Raw genomic sequence first — 17,264 nt, forward strand, 5'->3', positions numbered from 1 at the left:
TTTCTCTACTACAGACAGACACACATACCTAGGAGCCAGTGTACCTACCGGCATGTTATTGCAGAGTGCAATAAAGCTGGAGCACCCTGAGGAAGAGCAATGCTAGCCACTGTGTTACCGTATCTACTATAATGTGATATCAGGAAGCCAAACAGTGCCGCATCCAATGACATCGCTCTTTCATTTAAAAGAAAAAGCACTGTACAAAACTGTATTGCCCTCTTTAATGATAGAAACATAGAATTTGATGGCAAATTCCCAGTAGGTCCATCTAGAAAGGGTCAATACACAACGTTATAGTAGAATAATTGAATAAAACAGGATTTCGTGCAGTTTCAACAAGAAGAATAAATGGGATATATATTTTAAATATTTTGATTATTTGCCTGTAAAAAGATACCAGCTGGATACAGCACTCTCTCAACACTCCAATGCAAAAGTCCAAATATCCAAGGTGTTAAAGCAGCAGCAACAGCTAACCAATTGGCCACCTTCATATTAGCTTAAGACACATTAAAAATAAATAGATTGTTCCAATGTCTGTGGAAGCAATATTGCAGCAATATACGGGCTCCGTATGTGAAACAGATACAGTTTGTCACTTAGCACATTTTCTATGAAATCTCCCAAGAGAACTGCTTCGGAGAACGGGATGTAACATGATCGCACGGCTATGGAGGTTTTACACTTACCAGAGCTGTGGCAGTAGTCCATCTGCTCAGGAACCTGGACTGTAAAGGCGATCAGATCCGGGCCGAGCAAGGACTCCGGTCTGCGGCTCTCTTTCAGCCACTTGCTCCTGTAGAGGTCCTTTGTGTCCGAGGGGCCTTGAATCAGTGGAATCAGTTTTTCTTTTCCTACTTCGCCTTTCCGAAAAGAAACAAAAAAGGATATTCAATTCCAATTCTATACATGGTCAAAGAAAACAACAGCAGAACGCATAAGAAACCAGTCTACTGCATAATGCAAAATGTAAGGTCACTGTATACGGCGTTACACAAGGTGCTTGGTCTCAATGATTACGAGGATCGGTTAAATGCTCGTACACACAAGCAGGACAATGTAACTTACAGGACTGCCAATATCATAAAACCAATACCAGAAACATAAGGACAACCAAATAATGTTTTCAAAATGGGAAGCGATAAAATAAATAAATAAATAATAAATTATAAATACATTTTCCTCCTTTTCTGCTGCATGGCTTCCTCCACAGACACCTGGGCTGCTGGCCGAGCCTAGGCTTAGCAATCTGCCTGACCACACCTGACTCCCATATTCCCCCAACCCATGTTTGTCCAATTATCTGTCTGTCTCTCTGCTACTCATTTGTGGCTGTCACCATCTTTTTGTCAAGCTGTGTACACACTAGACGATATATCGTTCGTACAGACGATATATCGTATGGACCATTTGCAAGTGTGTACACACATTATATATGTGAATGACGTCACAGATATATTGTACTGGTCGCTCTGTATGGCTGATGCGCTATATTTTACAGATACATTGTTCACATCTTATTGTGTGTACATACGACTAAACAACCACACAACAGGTTTGCTGCAGGAGACATTGAAAATGGCATCACAGCTGGGCAGGAATATTTAAATGGGGTCTTCTGACCGGACATAGTGTGGTTTTGTGCTTCCCTGTTAAAATCGTAACATTGGGCCTGATTCAGAGCCGCTCGTAAGCGGCCGCTCGTTTGCTCAGAGCGATGTTTGCCCAACTGCGCATGCATACGGATCATTATACGCATGCGCGAACCAGTCAGTGCGGTCGAAATTCATGTGCTCGCAAAATAGCGAATGCCTGATAATTTGAGTGACAGAATGAGGCGTACGTGGGTGGTAACAGGGGAAGGTGCTTGAAAACGGGGAGTGGAGATCCAAACGCAGGTGTGCTTAAAGGTCAAAACGGGCGTTTTATGGGTGTGCATAATTAAAACAGCAGCGTCATTGACCACGTCACTGGGTTATTTTATAGCCAGTACTGCTCGCAAGATTGTGGTAGCAAAAACCAACCACAAGAATAGCGAGCAGTTCATACCCTGGTCGATGTACTCGATTAATCTAATAAATAGCGGACATGAAAAAGGATGCGAGCGGCCAGGGGGCGTATTGATCCAAAAAACGACCGCAAGTTTTGTTTGCTCGTTCAGACCTAGAGGCGTGAACAGACCGCAAAGAGCGAACGGTTCATTTGAATAGCCAGCCGAGCGAGCGCTAATTGCGTGCGGCTCTGAATCAGGCCCATAGACTGTCAGTTGAACGGTTGCTAGATCCATTGTTCAAGTGTGTAACCCACATTAGTCTTTCTGTCTCCAGCCTATATGTGCACTAGACCTCTGTATGTGTATTTATATGTTGTCCCCCCTTTCTGTGGAACACTGACAATAGGCAAATGGAACCAAAGACATTAGTAGTCGTAGGGCAATGACAGATGTATACTAGGGTCCCCAGGACACTAAAATGCTGACAAATTGTATCCAAGCTCAAATATGACTAAGCACCATTTAGTGTACCTAGAACCTGTACAGCTGGATGTGTGTTTTCTCACTTTATATATGATGCCATAGGATTTTCGCTTTGTAAAAAGTTGAACACAGCCTAATAGGAAATTAAATAAACTAAAGGGGAGATGCATCCAAACATCTAAACAGGACAAGCATAGAAGTTTCCCAATGCCAAGCAATCAGTCTCCAGCTTTCATTTATCAAGTACATTCTAGAAAATACTGTAGCTGCGAAATGATTGGTTGCTATTGACAACTTCTCCACCTGTCCTCTCTAGAGGGGTTGAAACATCTTTCCCTAAATCTCAATAGCAGCTTTTTACATTAAGGAAACATAATGAATAAATACTAAATAATTAGCAAATAAAAAAGGCAGTGCAAACCCCCCCCCCCCTAAAAAAATAATAATAATAAAAAAAAAAAATTGTATTAATTCTAATTTAATAAGTGGTAATTTGGTATTTTGAAGAGTCAAAATAAGAGCTGTTTATTAAACAGATTTAATGAAAGCAGTTTATATGTAAATGATCCTTTTGGGCTGAAACAGTGCGACTTAATTTCACACTGAATTAAAATAGGAAATAAAGTCAGGATTTTTACAGTGCTCATAAAAACCTGGGATTGGTCACGCTCTTCCCAGGAAATATTCCCAGCTACGTTGTATGCGCAAGCTAGAATCAGTCATGGGTTTATCGTGTTGGCATTTTTCCAAAACGGCTTTATTGTCTATGAAAATAAATGAGCAAGTAGTTGTAATGTTAATGATTTTATAGCTCTATTTATTGAAGTGGCTATTATTTTATTAGCTACGTGTTAGAGGTACATTAATCTTTTGGATAGCGACCAGAGGGGAAGATCAATAATCAGAAAAAAAAAAAATGTGCTAGAAATATCCAAGCTGAAAAGATTTTCAATAATACAAAAATTTATAAAATATAAATAAAGGTGATTAATAAACTACTGGCATGGGCATAGCACACATTTTTGTACCATTTTATTTGTATACCCAAAAAGAAGTATCTACCTAGCTTGAATCATTGTTTAGATATGCTCACTAGAAGAGTGTATCTGACAGGCAGAACCGGATGTGATCCAGCAGCAATCCCTATTGCTGGAACACTCTAAATACAGGAATCATATTCACTTTGACGTTAATGGTGTACACTTTAGACAAGCTGGTGATGGAGATGCTCTGCAATTTCTGTCCAGCCAGGGAACAGTTAGCTGTTGCGAATGTATTTAAACAAAATTTAATACTGGGCAGACGACGTCTCTCCCATAATGCAAAGCGGCCGAAGGAGTTGATAGCAGCGGCGGGACGAGGAGCGGGGTTTCAGGTAAGTGTTGTTTCTTATTTTTATTAGGACTACTGGGGGCACTACCAGGGGGGGGGGGATTACTTCTGGGGGCACTACCAGGGGGGATTACTACTGGGGGCACTACCAGGGGGGGATTACTTCTGGGGGCACTACCATGGGGAATTACTTCTGGGGGCACTACCATGGGGAATTACTTCTGGGGGCACTACCATGGGGAATTACTTCTGGGGGCACTACCAGGGGGGATTACTTCTGGGGGCACTACCAGGGTGGATTACTTCTGGGGGCACTACCAGCTGCTGCATTTCCCACCCTAGGCTTATACTCGAGTCAATAAGTTTTCCCAATTTTTGGGGGTAAAATTAGGTACCTCGGCTTATATTCGGGTCGACTTATATGCGAGTATATACGGTAGATATTTTCTAAATTTATCAACCTTGTCAGCAACAATATAAAGGTAATTTTGACCCTTAATAAAGTTCAGAGTCCTGACATACTTAGATCCAAAAATACATTTTTGAACTTTTAAAGACCTTGCAACTTTTAACATACATGTTTCAGAAGACATTAAGAAAGATTTAGAGCTGGTTAGTTTTTGTTTAACATGTCAACAATTCATCACTGTATGGGCAATGTCGACATTATCACCATGTCGACATTATCACCATGTCGACATTATCATGACATTATGACTGTCGACATATCGTACTCTAAGAGAGTACACTTTTACTATACAGAGAGACTACACAGCGATAGCATGCACCGCCATCTATTCACAGGGAAGGGAGATCTTGGGAACAGCACGGCATGTCCGTAAGTGCTGGGCACGACCCCAAGAGTGATGAAAAGGGGGTGCGTCTTAAAGACATTTCCCTTTTTCTACTGGCCACGTCCCCTTTTCAGATGAACACCGGCGGGCACTTTCTCTAGGTCCGGCGGCAGATCCAGAGTGAAAAACTACAGACCCCTCCATAGATAACACCCCTAAAAGGCAGAGTGTGGCATATCTATTGTTTGGAATCTAATACCATCATCACACACGATCACCTCAACAAGTTTCATGTACATTTTCAACAAATGTTGGTCTAAAGACTGCATTGTTGCTGAATAGTGATGCTGCATGTGAAAGACGGCTGCTGTGAAGCTGGCTGTCTTTGAAATGGACTGAGAGTGGTCCGAAACGTCCACATACATGCTGACATACATGCTGACATACAAGCCCATGTGGTGGTGGTGATGTGCACAGTGGTATGAATAACAAAAGCCGCTATTTTTCACGACTTATTGAGAAATTTTTAAAGGTGAAAATCATTAAAGTGATTATATTTCATGTGCATTGGTGAGTGCCCTGTTCTTTAAATGAAATATATATATATATATATATATATATATATTACTTTAACTGTCCCATAAATAAAGGAACGATCAACACACATTAAGTTTCAAAGTGAAAAAGCACATTTATACAACTAATGCTATATAATGTCAATTAATTACAAAATGTACCGTAGGTGATTAAAAAAAAAAAAAAAAATAATAATAATAATTAAAAATGTATAGGCTGGTGTTTTATTACTTGCTATCACCTAGAGATACATTGCATTACATTATGTTTTACTTGTGTGTCTTACCATGGCAGTAGTACCAATCTACTTATGGGTATGCCATTTACAAGGCACCCTTATGTGCCAATACTTAGACCACTGAACATGACGATTCCCCAACAGTATAGGAGGGGCAAACGGGGCAACTTCTCTGCTTTTCTGTCCCTATGGAGGTTCCCATAACTCTGATTATGGTGTCAGTGAGGCAGCCTCTTATTACACTTCACGTTTTGAATCCCTATCCTGCATTGACGACCTGCTAAAACGCCATCCTGCTTTATATATTTCCCACAATTAGCACTTAGAATTACCTGTAACATGGTATCCTGACATTGTATCACAGGGGACTTGTAATAATTATTTTTCTGTCTGTACCGTACTGTATGACCCACCACACGCTACTAACAATTTAAAAGTTGGGGGGGGGGAAAACCCGACTCTTAGGTGACTTTTAAATTTATATTTTCATAATGTTCTGTACACCTTCTGGTGCTGTAATCAAGATCCACTTTGTAAATCAAAATTTAGTCCGCGATGGTCAGGACGTATTATCCTGGTATGATAGAATGAGAAAACACACACAAAAAAATATCTCTGATTCATAGGAACAATGAATAAATTCTTGTTTCAGTAACTCTCCTTGTAAAAAGCAAGGCCAATTCTCCTATACAGGCAATAAACTTTTATACGGTCCAGCTGCACATACCTGGGGCTTTGGCACAAATTTTTATGGATCCCAGGGTCCCGGAGACACATTTGACCAATGATGTGCTGCAGAATTTCAGTTCAACATTCTGGATAGAACCCTCCAGAGTTGGCAGCGCATTCTTGGATTTCACACCTAATAAAAGAAAGCTGCAAATGTACTAGCCTGTTGAATTGTAATATACTTTAATATTCATTCAATCGGACAGTGAAACAATAATTTAAATTCTTTATTATTTTTTTTTTTTTTAATTACCAAACATCAGAAAGTCGATTGGATTCATGTTCATAGGGTATTACAGTAACTCCAACACATCAGCAAGTGTTTAAAATAGCACTAGTCACAGTTCTGCTTCCCCGCAGGTGTACGCATTTTGGCAGGAGTTCCTGTAGAATGGTGCTACAGCTCGCAGCATAGCATCATAATGAGCAACACCGAGCGCACGCAAATTGTGCACCTTGATCAGTTCATGAACATTTGAACAGTTCAAAATAAACTAAAATGTATTTTTAGTAGCAGAACAAATAGTCATCATTTAGGCAAACACAGGGGGGTTTCCAGTTGACAGATACCCCTCTACCCCATCGACCTGGTCAGTGGCTCGAATCTCGACCACAATAGCAGTAGTATGTAACACAATTTGCACCGACAAGGAGATCTGGAAAGCATGACCTGTTTGGTGTTCCCGAGGACTGAGTTTTCGAAACATGGCCATAGACATCTATAGGCAGTGTTTTCCCCAGAAAATGTTTCCAGCCAGGTGGCATCAAGAAGTAGCCGGGTGGGGGCCTTCACAATAATAAAATGTTTTAAACCCTGATCTTATCATTTAAACTTGAAATAACATTTTATATATTAATTCTCCTCTTATCTTATTAGATGCCCAGTCGACTGATTATGAAAAAGCTGCATAGTCTGTAGGATCTGGTCCTTTTTATACAGCTCCCATATACTGTCCCCACTTTCAGGCTCCTAAAGTGCCGTGTGGTAGGTTGTCTCTTGCCAGGTGGTGCACCAGCAAAAAACAGCCTGGGGAGAACACTGTACAGGGTTAATGGCAAATGGTGTATTACATAAACTGTCCACTGTGTAAGAACATAATCTAATCACTTACTATAATCGCTGGCTCTGTATAGGTCTGGTCAGTGGCGTTGAGTGCTGTGCCGGGCCTGGGGAGGGGGCATGGCCTAATCTCGGGTGACGTGGCCGTGCCCCCTTAGGATTTTTTTTGTTAGAATAATTTTTTTTAGCGTTGCGTAGCTGCCCTGTGCGCTGGGAAGGGCGCTGTGAGCCACTCAGCCCGGCTCAAAGCCAGGGGGAGGCGCGATCAGTGTAATCGCTTCCCCTCCCCATACAAGCATAGGAGACTGCTGCGGCTGCTGAGAGCCATAATATAGAGTGTAAGCTCCACTGGGGCAGGGACTGATGTGAATGGCAAATATTCTCTGTAAAGCGCTGCGGAATATGTGTGCGCTATATAAACTGGTAATAAATAAATCTCCCACTGCAGCCCAGCACAAAGCAGCGTGTTCTGGGCAGCTGTTAAGTAAGAGGGAGGGGGCGGTACCGGCCCCCTCCAGCTAGCCCGGGCAATTAGTACCCGCTCCCCCACTCCCGATGGCCCTGTCTGACGCATTACATACACTGCATTTTGTAGAAGGTAGATTATGGCTGGTTATGTGCTAATTATGCCACACTTACTCTTAAATCCTGAGTCTGCCCCTGATTGGATTAGAAGATGATCGTTATAATTTAATCAAGCAGTTAAGCAAAACTGATCTAAAGAAACAAGGCATTTCTATACAAAATATAATTTGCTACAATAGATTTGGAAATTATATCATTTTCAATAGTGCTACTAACAGCATGAGGTAATTAAGCGTGATATTTACAATGGGTAATAATTTTGACCTGCATCCTGAGCATTGCCTACATACTGACCTATGCAATGCTTGCTGTGCTTCTGTAGCCAATCACAGCGATTCCTAACTCCAAAGTCCATTTAAAGTGCTTTGAAAATGTGCAAACAGTGAAAGAAAATCGTTGTCATGGTGACAAGTTAACTTTAAATTAAGGGAATATATTTGTTTTATATAAACACCTGGAATATCTTCCATTAACGGCGCTACATATCTCTCCACGCCGCACATCTCGTCCAATCTGCAAGTCTGGCCAGTCGGTGAAGGAAGAGTTGGCCGGTTTGTAAAGACTGTCACGTTCTTGTTAGACTTGCTGATTGTGCCAGCTTTTATCAAGTCTGTGTCTTTAGACAGCATGCAAGTGATGCTTAATACAGAAAAGTATTCGGTAACTTCTAAGCTTTGCACATCCCTAGGGAACAATCCTACTGTCAGACAGCGCACACTGCAAGACTGGACGGAGCTGGTCTGCAAACATAAAAACCGATGGCAGATCAGAAACACTTGGCCCACCTACATTACCCATTTCTCTATCTGCTATAAATTCTCAGACTCTAGTTCCTGCCATTGCTAGACAGAAAGGGAATGAGCTAATAAATTACTTCAGCATATTAGTCTCAATCATCTCTGCTGAGGACCAAAGCCTCCAAATCACCAGCCTTTCCCGTGAGCCATTCATTCTACGCTGCCCACCTGTCTGGCTGAGAGCGGAGCTAACAACTGAGCTGATATTGAAGCCAAATTCCTGTTAAAGGAAATTAAAGGGACTTAACACATTAATAGAAAACTTATTTTGAAGTTAACTACGATTTTACAGATTTCTCAAAAAGACCAATTCAGAAATAGATGAAATAATATCCCCAAAGCAACTGATTGGCAACTATATGAAATTAATTCTACCATTTATCTTCTCCACTAGATCAGAGGTTCTCAAACGTGGTCCTCATGGCATCCCAACAGTTCAGGTTTTAGAGATATCCATGATCGGAATCGGTATGAAATACCGCCGGCCGCACGGTTCGATTCCCGTCAGCGGCAGCCCGACATGAGCAGAGTTCGGAGCAGCGGAAGCCCGACAGCGCTGGAAATCCCGATCGTGGATAGGTGAGTATCTACTAACCTAACCCCCCTAACCCTTCTTAGGGGTGCCTAACCCTAACTCCCCCCCAAGTGCCTAACCCTAATCCACCCTCTAAGTGCCTAACCCTAACCACCCCCTTCCCCGCTGCCTAAACCTAAGTCCCCCGGGAGGGTGCCTAACCCTAAGTCCCCCCCGGGGGTGCCTAACCCTAACCCTCCCTCCCCCTAGCCTAACCCTCCCGGGGGGGTGCCTACCCCTAAGTACCCCCTGGGAGCCCTAAACCTAACCCTCCCCCCCCCCCGCGGCCGTCCGCTAGCAGCGCCCGGCATCACTACGATCGGGATGCTGGGCGCCGGTCTCCCGGTATCGGGGAAATGCGGGCGTCTACATCTAGACGCCCGGCATTTCACCCTTGCCGGGATATGACAGTCGGGAAGCCGGCTGCCGGTATTTAGGCAGTCGGCTTCCCGATTGCATACCCCATGATTGAGCACAGGTGGTGAAATCAAATTGACTGAGGTACTAATTAAGTCACCTGTGGTCAAGCATGAATATCATTAAAACCTGAACTGTTATGGCCGGTACACACTAGACCACAGGTTCGCAAACTCGGCCCTCAGGACCCCAAACAGTGCATGTTTTCCAGGTCTCCTCACAGAATCATAAGTGAAATAATTATCTCCACCTGTGAATCTTTTAAAATGTGTCAGTGAGTAATGAATACACCTGTGCACCTGCTGGGTGACCTGGAAAAAGTGAACAGTAGTATGTGAGGTCCTGAGGACCGAGTTTGAGATCCACTGCACTAAACTATATGTCGTCTGATCCGGCACATTTTACTACAATAGGTCCTATATGTACTGTAGTGTAATATAGGCCATATGTTATAAATGAATGAACGTCTGTATAAAAATTTACTTCTAATTATAAATAAAGAAGATGTTCAGCATCCACTCCAGAACTGTGGGTGTCCCAAGCCACACCAGCTGTGCAAATTGCTTTATCAACAGAATATTAATCCAAGTATGGGTCCCCATACATCTGCGACGGATCACCGCGATGTTGCGAGTGGATCGGAAATGCTGACCGGCAGCCATCGATGTTCCGCGTTCCGTTGCAATGATCGGTGAAATTCTACATGTTAGATTTAACCGAACTGCCAATCATGTTCATTTTTGATCGGCAAATCTATGAAATGTTGGATTTCACCGATCCGCCGACCCGGCGCCACGATCCATCTCTGATGTACGGGGGCCTTATCTCTGTAGCAGAGTGTGGATCTTGGGGTGGGAAGTGGAGGTCTCAGACAGGGGGTGATTCCCGGAGCCACTTTCACATTTGTCTTTGTACATCACAAATCTGTAATATACTGTAGCTTAACATTTGTTTTCCAACTGAGGCCTGTAGTCAATTTGAGGCGAAAAGTCCAGACTTTTCACCTGCTGAACTTTTCGCCTTCGCCTGTTTCCCAGGCGGAAAAGTATCGCACGCGTGCCCGCTATTCCCCATATTCAATTCCAGAGTAGACGAAAACGGGAATAGGCTAAACTTTGATCGGCGAAAAAATACGGGAATTTTCGGGAAATAATTGTAGGACCCCCCGAAAGATGTCCAGACCTGGGGGATCACTATGGGTACCCCCATTTTTGCCTGCAAAAGAAAGGCGGGTTTTTAAATAACCGCGGCAGGTGTTTTTTTTCCCCGACATTGAAGAAGTGATACAGAAGAGCACTTAGTTTTTTTTTTTCTTTTTAAAAGTTGTCCCATCAAATTTGGGGTACCTGAAAATGGGTACTAGCATATTTTAAGTCGCTAAACTAATTGAATAATTCTGCAAAAACACCACCTGCAGCTAATAGCCTATTCTAGAAAACAGCTGCCGCATTCTTACAGAATACCCCTGAACCTATTTCGGTATTTTAAAAAAAAAAATTTGTTTGTTTTTTGCCTACCCCAAAATGTTAAATAATTTTTTGGGGGTGTCCCGGTTTTTTTTTTTTTACTTTTTTTTTTGCACATTTCATTTTAAGGGGGCATTCCCATGGGTGCAGGTTATTTTTTATTTATGCCTGCACCCCTAAACCCCACTTTTTTTTGCCTGCTAAAGGCAAGCAAAAAATTATCCCCGTTTTTTTACAGACTTTTCGCACCATCTATGAAAATAAAACGGGAATTTTCGGGAAATGTGCCTGTGACACATGTCCAGATATGGGGGATCACTATGGGTGGGGGTACCCATAGTGATCCCCCATATCTGGACATGTGTTGCATGCTGAAGGAAGTCGGGGCTTGTAATAGCCGCGGCAGGTGCATATTTGCGGATATGAAGAAGCGGTGAAGAATAGCACTTAGGAATAGTTATTTTTCCCAAAAAATTAAAAATCACATTTGGGGTATATGAAAAAGGAGGTAAGCATATCTTTAAGTCCCTAAAGTGCATTTTGAAAATTCTTCAAAAATGCACCTGCCACTATACCACCCGCATTGAAGAAAACACCTACAGCATACTTCCGACCCCCTCTGGATTACATTTAACTATTTTAAAAGTGGTTTTTCAGGGGGGTTTTTTCTTTCTTTTTTTGACACAGATCGTTTTAAGGGGTGCAGACTAATTTTTTTAAAGCCTGCACCCCTAAACCGCAGTTCTGCACTTTTTTTTTGCCAGCTAAAGGTTGTCGAATATTTATCCCCGTTTTTGTACACTGACATTTCGCACCGGCGAAAAGTCAATGTAATTGAATATGGGGATAACTGAAATAGGCAAAAATTACTGAAATAGGCGATTCCGACATTTCGCCTTAAACTGAATACGGACCTATACATGTTCAATTCGGATGAAATACATTTTTCAGGTAAATAGTGAAATTATTGAACACTACTATGGAGCATTCCATTCAACTGTTTTTTTTTTCTTTAAAAGTGTCCTATAGCCTAGAATTTATCATCCTGAATATACAGCCATCGGGAGCCTCAACATGTATGTAAATGCTTAAATCTGATCTTTGGTGCAATATTCATTTAAATTGGATCTAAACCGACTCACTGGTCAGTACAGATCAATTCACACAGGAAACCATCCTGGAAAATCTAATAATCTTCCCCTGAAGAGGTGGGAACTCCGGGAACATTTAAAACTATGAATAGTAGAGGTTCGTTTAATTGGGTGAGGTAGTGCATTCCAGAGTATAGGTACAGTATGGGAAAAGGCTTGGAAGGGGTAATAAGGGGCGATGAAAGGTGTAAAAATAAAATAAAATTTGAGAGCAGACTGGAAAGTTATTTGGCTAAAGAAAAAAAAAATTAGGGGGTGCAACATCACGGAGAGCCTTGTAGGTACTTCATTTGATCTTGGAATAAACAGACAGAGATTAAGTAAGTTTATCTTTGACAAATGATGCTCCGTGCCACCTGGGCATGAAATATTGACGCGCCCAGTGTATTGAGTTGGCAACAGTAATATAGAATGACATGGTACACAGTGTTGTGAGCCTAATCTTAAATCTATTTAAAATACCAATTAACACATTTCACATGTACAAAGACATTATTCACATGGGAGTTTTAATTTACAGTAGCCAGCCTTTCTTTTCATTTCATTTTTCACAGGTAATCCGCTTAAGCCTAGAGTCTTGTTATTCAGCTACACGGTTTTTCCCTAACATTAAAGGCCAGGTAAATAAATTATCATATTAGCCATAGACATTGTAATAAGATTATCAGTAAACTGGCATACGTCACCACCAATACACTACAGACTACAGCAATCTGTAGCCAAATTACACATATTAAAGCCAGCTCTTTATACGTTAACTTTAAGAGGCATTTTCACTTTAACAAATGTTCTCATAGAGAAGCAAATCCCTTGTACAATGTAGGTCCTGTCTATGAGGCTCCCATGTTCCTGCGCCGGAGAGGACCCCTGAACAAACGGGCATTGTCATCTGCAGCAGGGCTTAACCAGGGTACCCACTATGTGATCCTCTGCCCGACATGGCTATATCAGTCAGATAGGGCTGATGACTGTAGGCTTTACGCAGCACCAGGCGACCAACCGTGGGTCTAAAACCAGTCTGCGTTAGACCCACCGTTGCTGCATACTCCATGTCAGTAACGTCGAAAAGGCATTGCTCAAAATATGTAGTGTGTAAAGAGATCAACCTGATATTGCATATAAAAGACCTCCCTACAAGTCCAGGGGGCTTATGTAATAGGGTGCGAGCTTCAGCCGCTGTGGGAACTCCTGCGAGTCTTCCCGTATTTTTAAAGCGGCAATCATTTTAAAGGCAAAATTAAGCTGGATTTGCTTTTAAAATGACTACTCGCAGGAGTTCCCACAGCTTGCACCCTATTACTTAAGCCCCCAGGTGATTGTTTGAAATGAAGCAATTATGGTGTAGCGTGTACACTCCATATCTGGTGTTATCGGGAACGTTTTGATCATCTGAATTTGTCTAGATGTTGGCAAATCTGTCAGGTCTGTATCTAGCTTTAGGCGGTATATACCTGCTCTCAGTTGCACTGATATAACTGGATTTCAATGTTAGCAGCTTGATGTTGTGGAGAGACAGGTCAATGAGAAATCTGAGGTCTGCGTATTGTGCCGTACTTTGTGGAGGCCATATGTGTACATAGGTCACCTTGACTGAATGGAGGCTCAAGGACTTTACCCTCATTATTCAGGTAAGGAGAGATATTTAACCTGGGTAACAGGGCACCCTGAGGTGCTGTGGGGTACTTGCAGAGGTGCCATGGGTTGGTGGTCCAAGACCTAATCAAATTTATGGTCCATGTGATTGGCAGGCACCAGCACTGACTTTGCCGATCATAAAATATATGGACAAACAGAAGCACAATCCTGCCCACCACCACAGGACTGGGTGACAATTTACCTCATTTAATAAACTTTGATGAATTTAACAATAAGAAACTTTTGGCCCAGAGGTGCCGTGAAAAAATGCTGATACTCTAGGGAACCGTGATGTAAGAAAGATTGGGAACTACTGTCCTGTCCCAGTGGAATTGTACTTTAAGTTTTAATTTATCTATTTTATTTATAAGCTCCCTACAGATTAGTTGGTCTACAAAAAAAAACACGAGATCTCTAACCTACAAACATAAATATGACATTAACTCCTCTTAGGCCAAATTCAAATGGATTCCACAGCTGAGCAATCCCGAGGAGAGTCAGCGTACGCCAATCATTTTACCAGCAGCTTTAGATTTCTTTAAAACTTCATATAAATGGCACCTGCCTAAAGTGAGTCATGGCGTTTTACATTTATCACAAAGAAACAATGTATATATCTTATTCCGCCTTCCTACCGAGTGGAATATATCTCAGCTTATACATTACTGATGCCCATTAAGGGGTACATTTATTAAAGTGAGAGTTTTTAGAAGTGGAGATGTTGCCAATAGCAACCAATCAGATTTGGTGCCAAACTGTGTGCCGCGGCACCTGTCACCAGGGTGCCGCGGCCGGAGGGAAGCTGCTGTCATCTCAGCAGGCCTGGCCAAAACGTTGATTGCGATCTACCGGTAGCTCGCAGAGTTCCCACCGGTAGATCGCGATCAACTTTCCTTCAGAAAGTGGATCGCTGGTCTCTGAAGCTATCAGAGGCTAAAGAAGCCTCTGATCGCTTCAGTGTTCCCAGTAATGCAGTGCGCAGTGGGGTGCGGGTGACGTCACCTGTGCACCCGAGGCCCCGCGCAATGCATCGCTGAGAACTTGTGAGCATCCTGCACTGCTGCTGGATCCAGTCAGCGCAGCGGCAGACAGCGCAGGAGGAGCGGTGCCCAGCGTGAACTTCATGCAGGTAAGTGCTGCACAGGGGTGTGGGGGCTACTAGTGGGGGCACTGCCTAAGAGGCACTACTACAAGGGGTACTGCATAATTGGCTCAACTACAGGGGGCATTGCATAATGGGCCATACTACAGGGGACTTTACATAAGCAGAACTACTACAGGGGGCATTGCATAAGGGGCACTATTACTGGGGGCATTGCATAAGGGGCACTATTACTGGGGGCATTGCATAAGGGGCACTACTACAGTGGGCATTGCATCATGGACAGTACTAAAGGTAATTTGGCTTAAGGGTGCCTTGAAAAAATGAAGGAGACCCTAAGGGTGCCTTCAACTGAAAAAGTTTGGGAACCACTGTTCTGGAAGGTGCTAGATAAACGTTAAGTAGAATCTGATTGGTTGCTATGGGCAACATCTCCACTTCTATAAACTCTCACTTTACTAAATTTACCCCCTAAGACTCTGTGATCTGGTAACTTGGACACAAGGCAGGAACCTGGAAGGGTGCACAGTAACCCCTCAGCACATAATTCACTCATATTATACACAACACATCCAAAGTGATGTCACCTGCCGGGAAAAAGGCCGAGAGACAAGATCAAAACTCTGCAACATCTTTATCTGTTTAGCAAAGTATTTTCGCTACACTGGGCAATAAAGAGAGAAAGTATATAATAATATAGAGATGATATCAGTAAAAAGGAAATACAATTGTTTTAGCACCCTGAACCTGCCACAAACTGTGCAGTTCCTTTTTCCTGCCTGGGGTGTCGCTCTCTGTTCTGCTGCTTCTAGCTTAGTTTGTTGCATCAACTGAGTGTGCTAGAAGCACCCGAGCAGAGAGCGACACCCCAGGCAGGAAAGAGGAACTGCAAGGTCGTGACAGGTGCAGAGTGAGAGAATGTACACTACCATATGGAAATGTTTGCTATGTTCTATAATTCATTGAAAAAAATTCAAACAGAATTTTTAAAAAAAGAAATGTACACTACAAGCACTACATGATCACAGACCAGTCCTCAAAGCTGGTGTCTAGATTGGTCAAAGATCTGGTTGTAACTCGATTGGCCTATTTTATGGCTGATGTTTTATAGTAAAACTTTCTTACAATAAATTCTAGCAGCATATATCTATATATCTAACTCACGGCATGATTGCAGAAGCAGAAAGAGCTTAACACTTGGCATAAGGTGGCGCTGTCTGAGTCATTCATAGGTAACTGCCTTGTTCATCGAGCTCCAAAAAAATTGCTCAAAGAATGGTGCAAGTTGTTCGTTCAAAGTTGCTCTCCATGAAATCACTGACCTGCTTACCTTTTTTTTTTAGTAACACTGCATGATTAAATTGGATCGCGTTTTGTGCAATGCATAAAAAAGGCGCACGCACATATGCTGCACAGGTGGTTTGATATTTGTGCAATGCATAAAAAAGGCGCACGCACATATGCTGCACAGGTGGTTTGATATTTGTGCACGCATTATACAAATGGCTCCTTGCAGAGCTTAGAAAATTATATACTTCCCTACACTCAGCACCTCTGTAGTGTTCCAGAATTTTACTTGTATACAACAGATGTGTTCTCATTCACCTAGCGTCTATGCGCACAATGGCACAAGACACTTGGAGTGACTCAAGCTGGGTACACACTAGACTATGTGTGTACCCAGAGACTGCAGATGCGATGGCACTATATATTGGGTAGTCGGCACACACTGCACGAACTGGTAACCCACCACCCGATACATCGGTCACCTGCACAATTCACCTTCCTGGCATCGGCAACTAGGTTGCTCCATATGTCGTGCATTCACGGTCAATGGAACAACCTTTATGTCGCCACACAGGGCCGCACATCGATCCGGACGATATGTCGGTCCAATTTGCCATATCGTCTGAGAAATCGTCTAGTGTGTTCCCACTTTCAGACGCTCAGTCACGGGTAGTGATTTTTTGCTTTTTCATGAATTTTGCATTTATTTGCATTGCAGCGTATACAAAGCCACTCGCAGTGTACTAGGCTCTTCACATTAGTACTTTTGTCACAAAATAATTGGCATAAAGTTGCAGAATAAGCAGAACGTGACATATCGCGAGTCACCAGTAACAAAACTCCATCTTTTGCCTTTTTACCCAGATTAGCGACGGAATTGCAGACAAAAGTACATGAAATGCCAGTGTCAGAACTCAGCGTACCCTTGCATTGCATTTTTGTCACATTAATGGTGTGAATTAGACACACATTTAAAAAGAAAAAAAAAAAAGACACTTGGCAGGGCTAAAAAGTTTACCAAACACAATAATGGTGTAATGGT

At 42.5% G+C, this 17,264-nt stretch overlaps 1 protein-coding gene across 6 annotated transcripts in view; it reads right to left on the reverse strand.

The window, feature by feature from the left end:
* Positions 1 to 17,264, reverse strand: part of VPS13B (vacuolar protein sorting 13 homolog B) — a 1,086,122-nt gene that overhangs the window by 760,704 nt on the left and 308,154 nt on the right. For all 6 annotated transcript variants that reach the window (XR_015869381.1, XM_088442693.1, XM_088442694.1 and 3 more), the window contains exons 18-19: positions 6,147 to 6,281; positions 693 to 866 (exon numbers count right to left, since the gene is read on the reverse strand). Coding sequence is in view for 5 of the 6 variants with exons in the window: in XM_088442693.1 (XP_088298819.1) it covers positions 693 to 866; positions 6,147 to 6,281 (309 nt within the window). In the remaining variant the exon portion in view is untranslated. The remainder of the gene's footprint in view (positions 1 to 692; positions 867 to 6,146; positions 6,282 to 17,264) is intronic.

The sequence above is a fragment of the Taudactylus pleione genome, unplaced genomic scaffold, assembly GCF_031769625.1.
Source record: "Taudactylus pleione unplaced genomic scaffold, aTauple2 ptg000314l, whole genome shotgun sequence".
Lineage (NCBI taxonomy): Eukaryota > Metazoa > Chordata > Amphibia > Anura > Myobatrachidae > Taudactylus > Taudactylus pleione.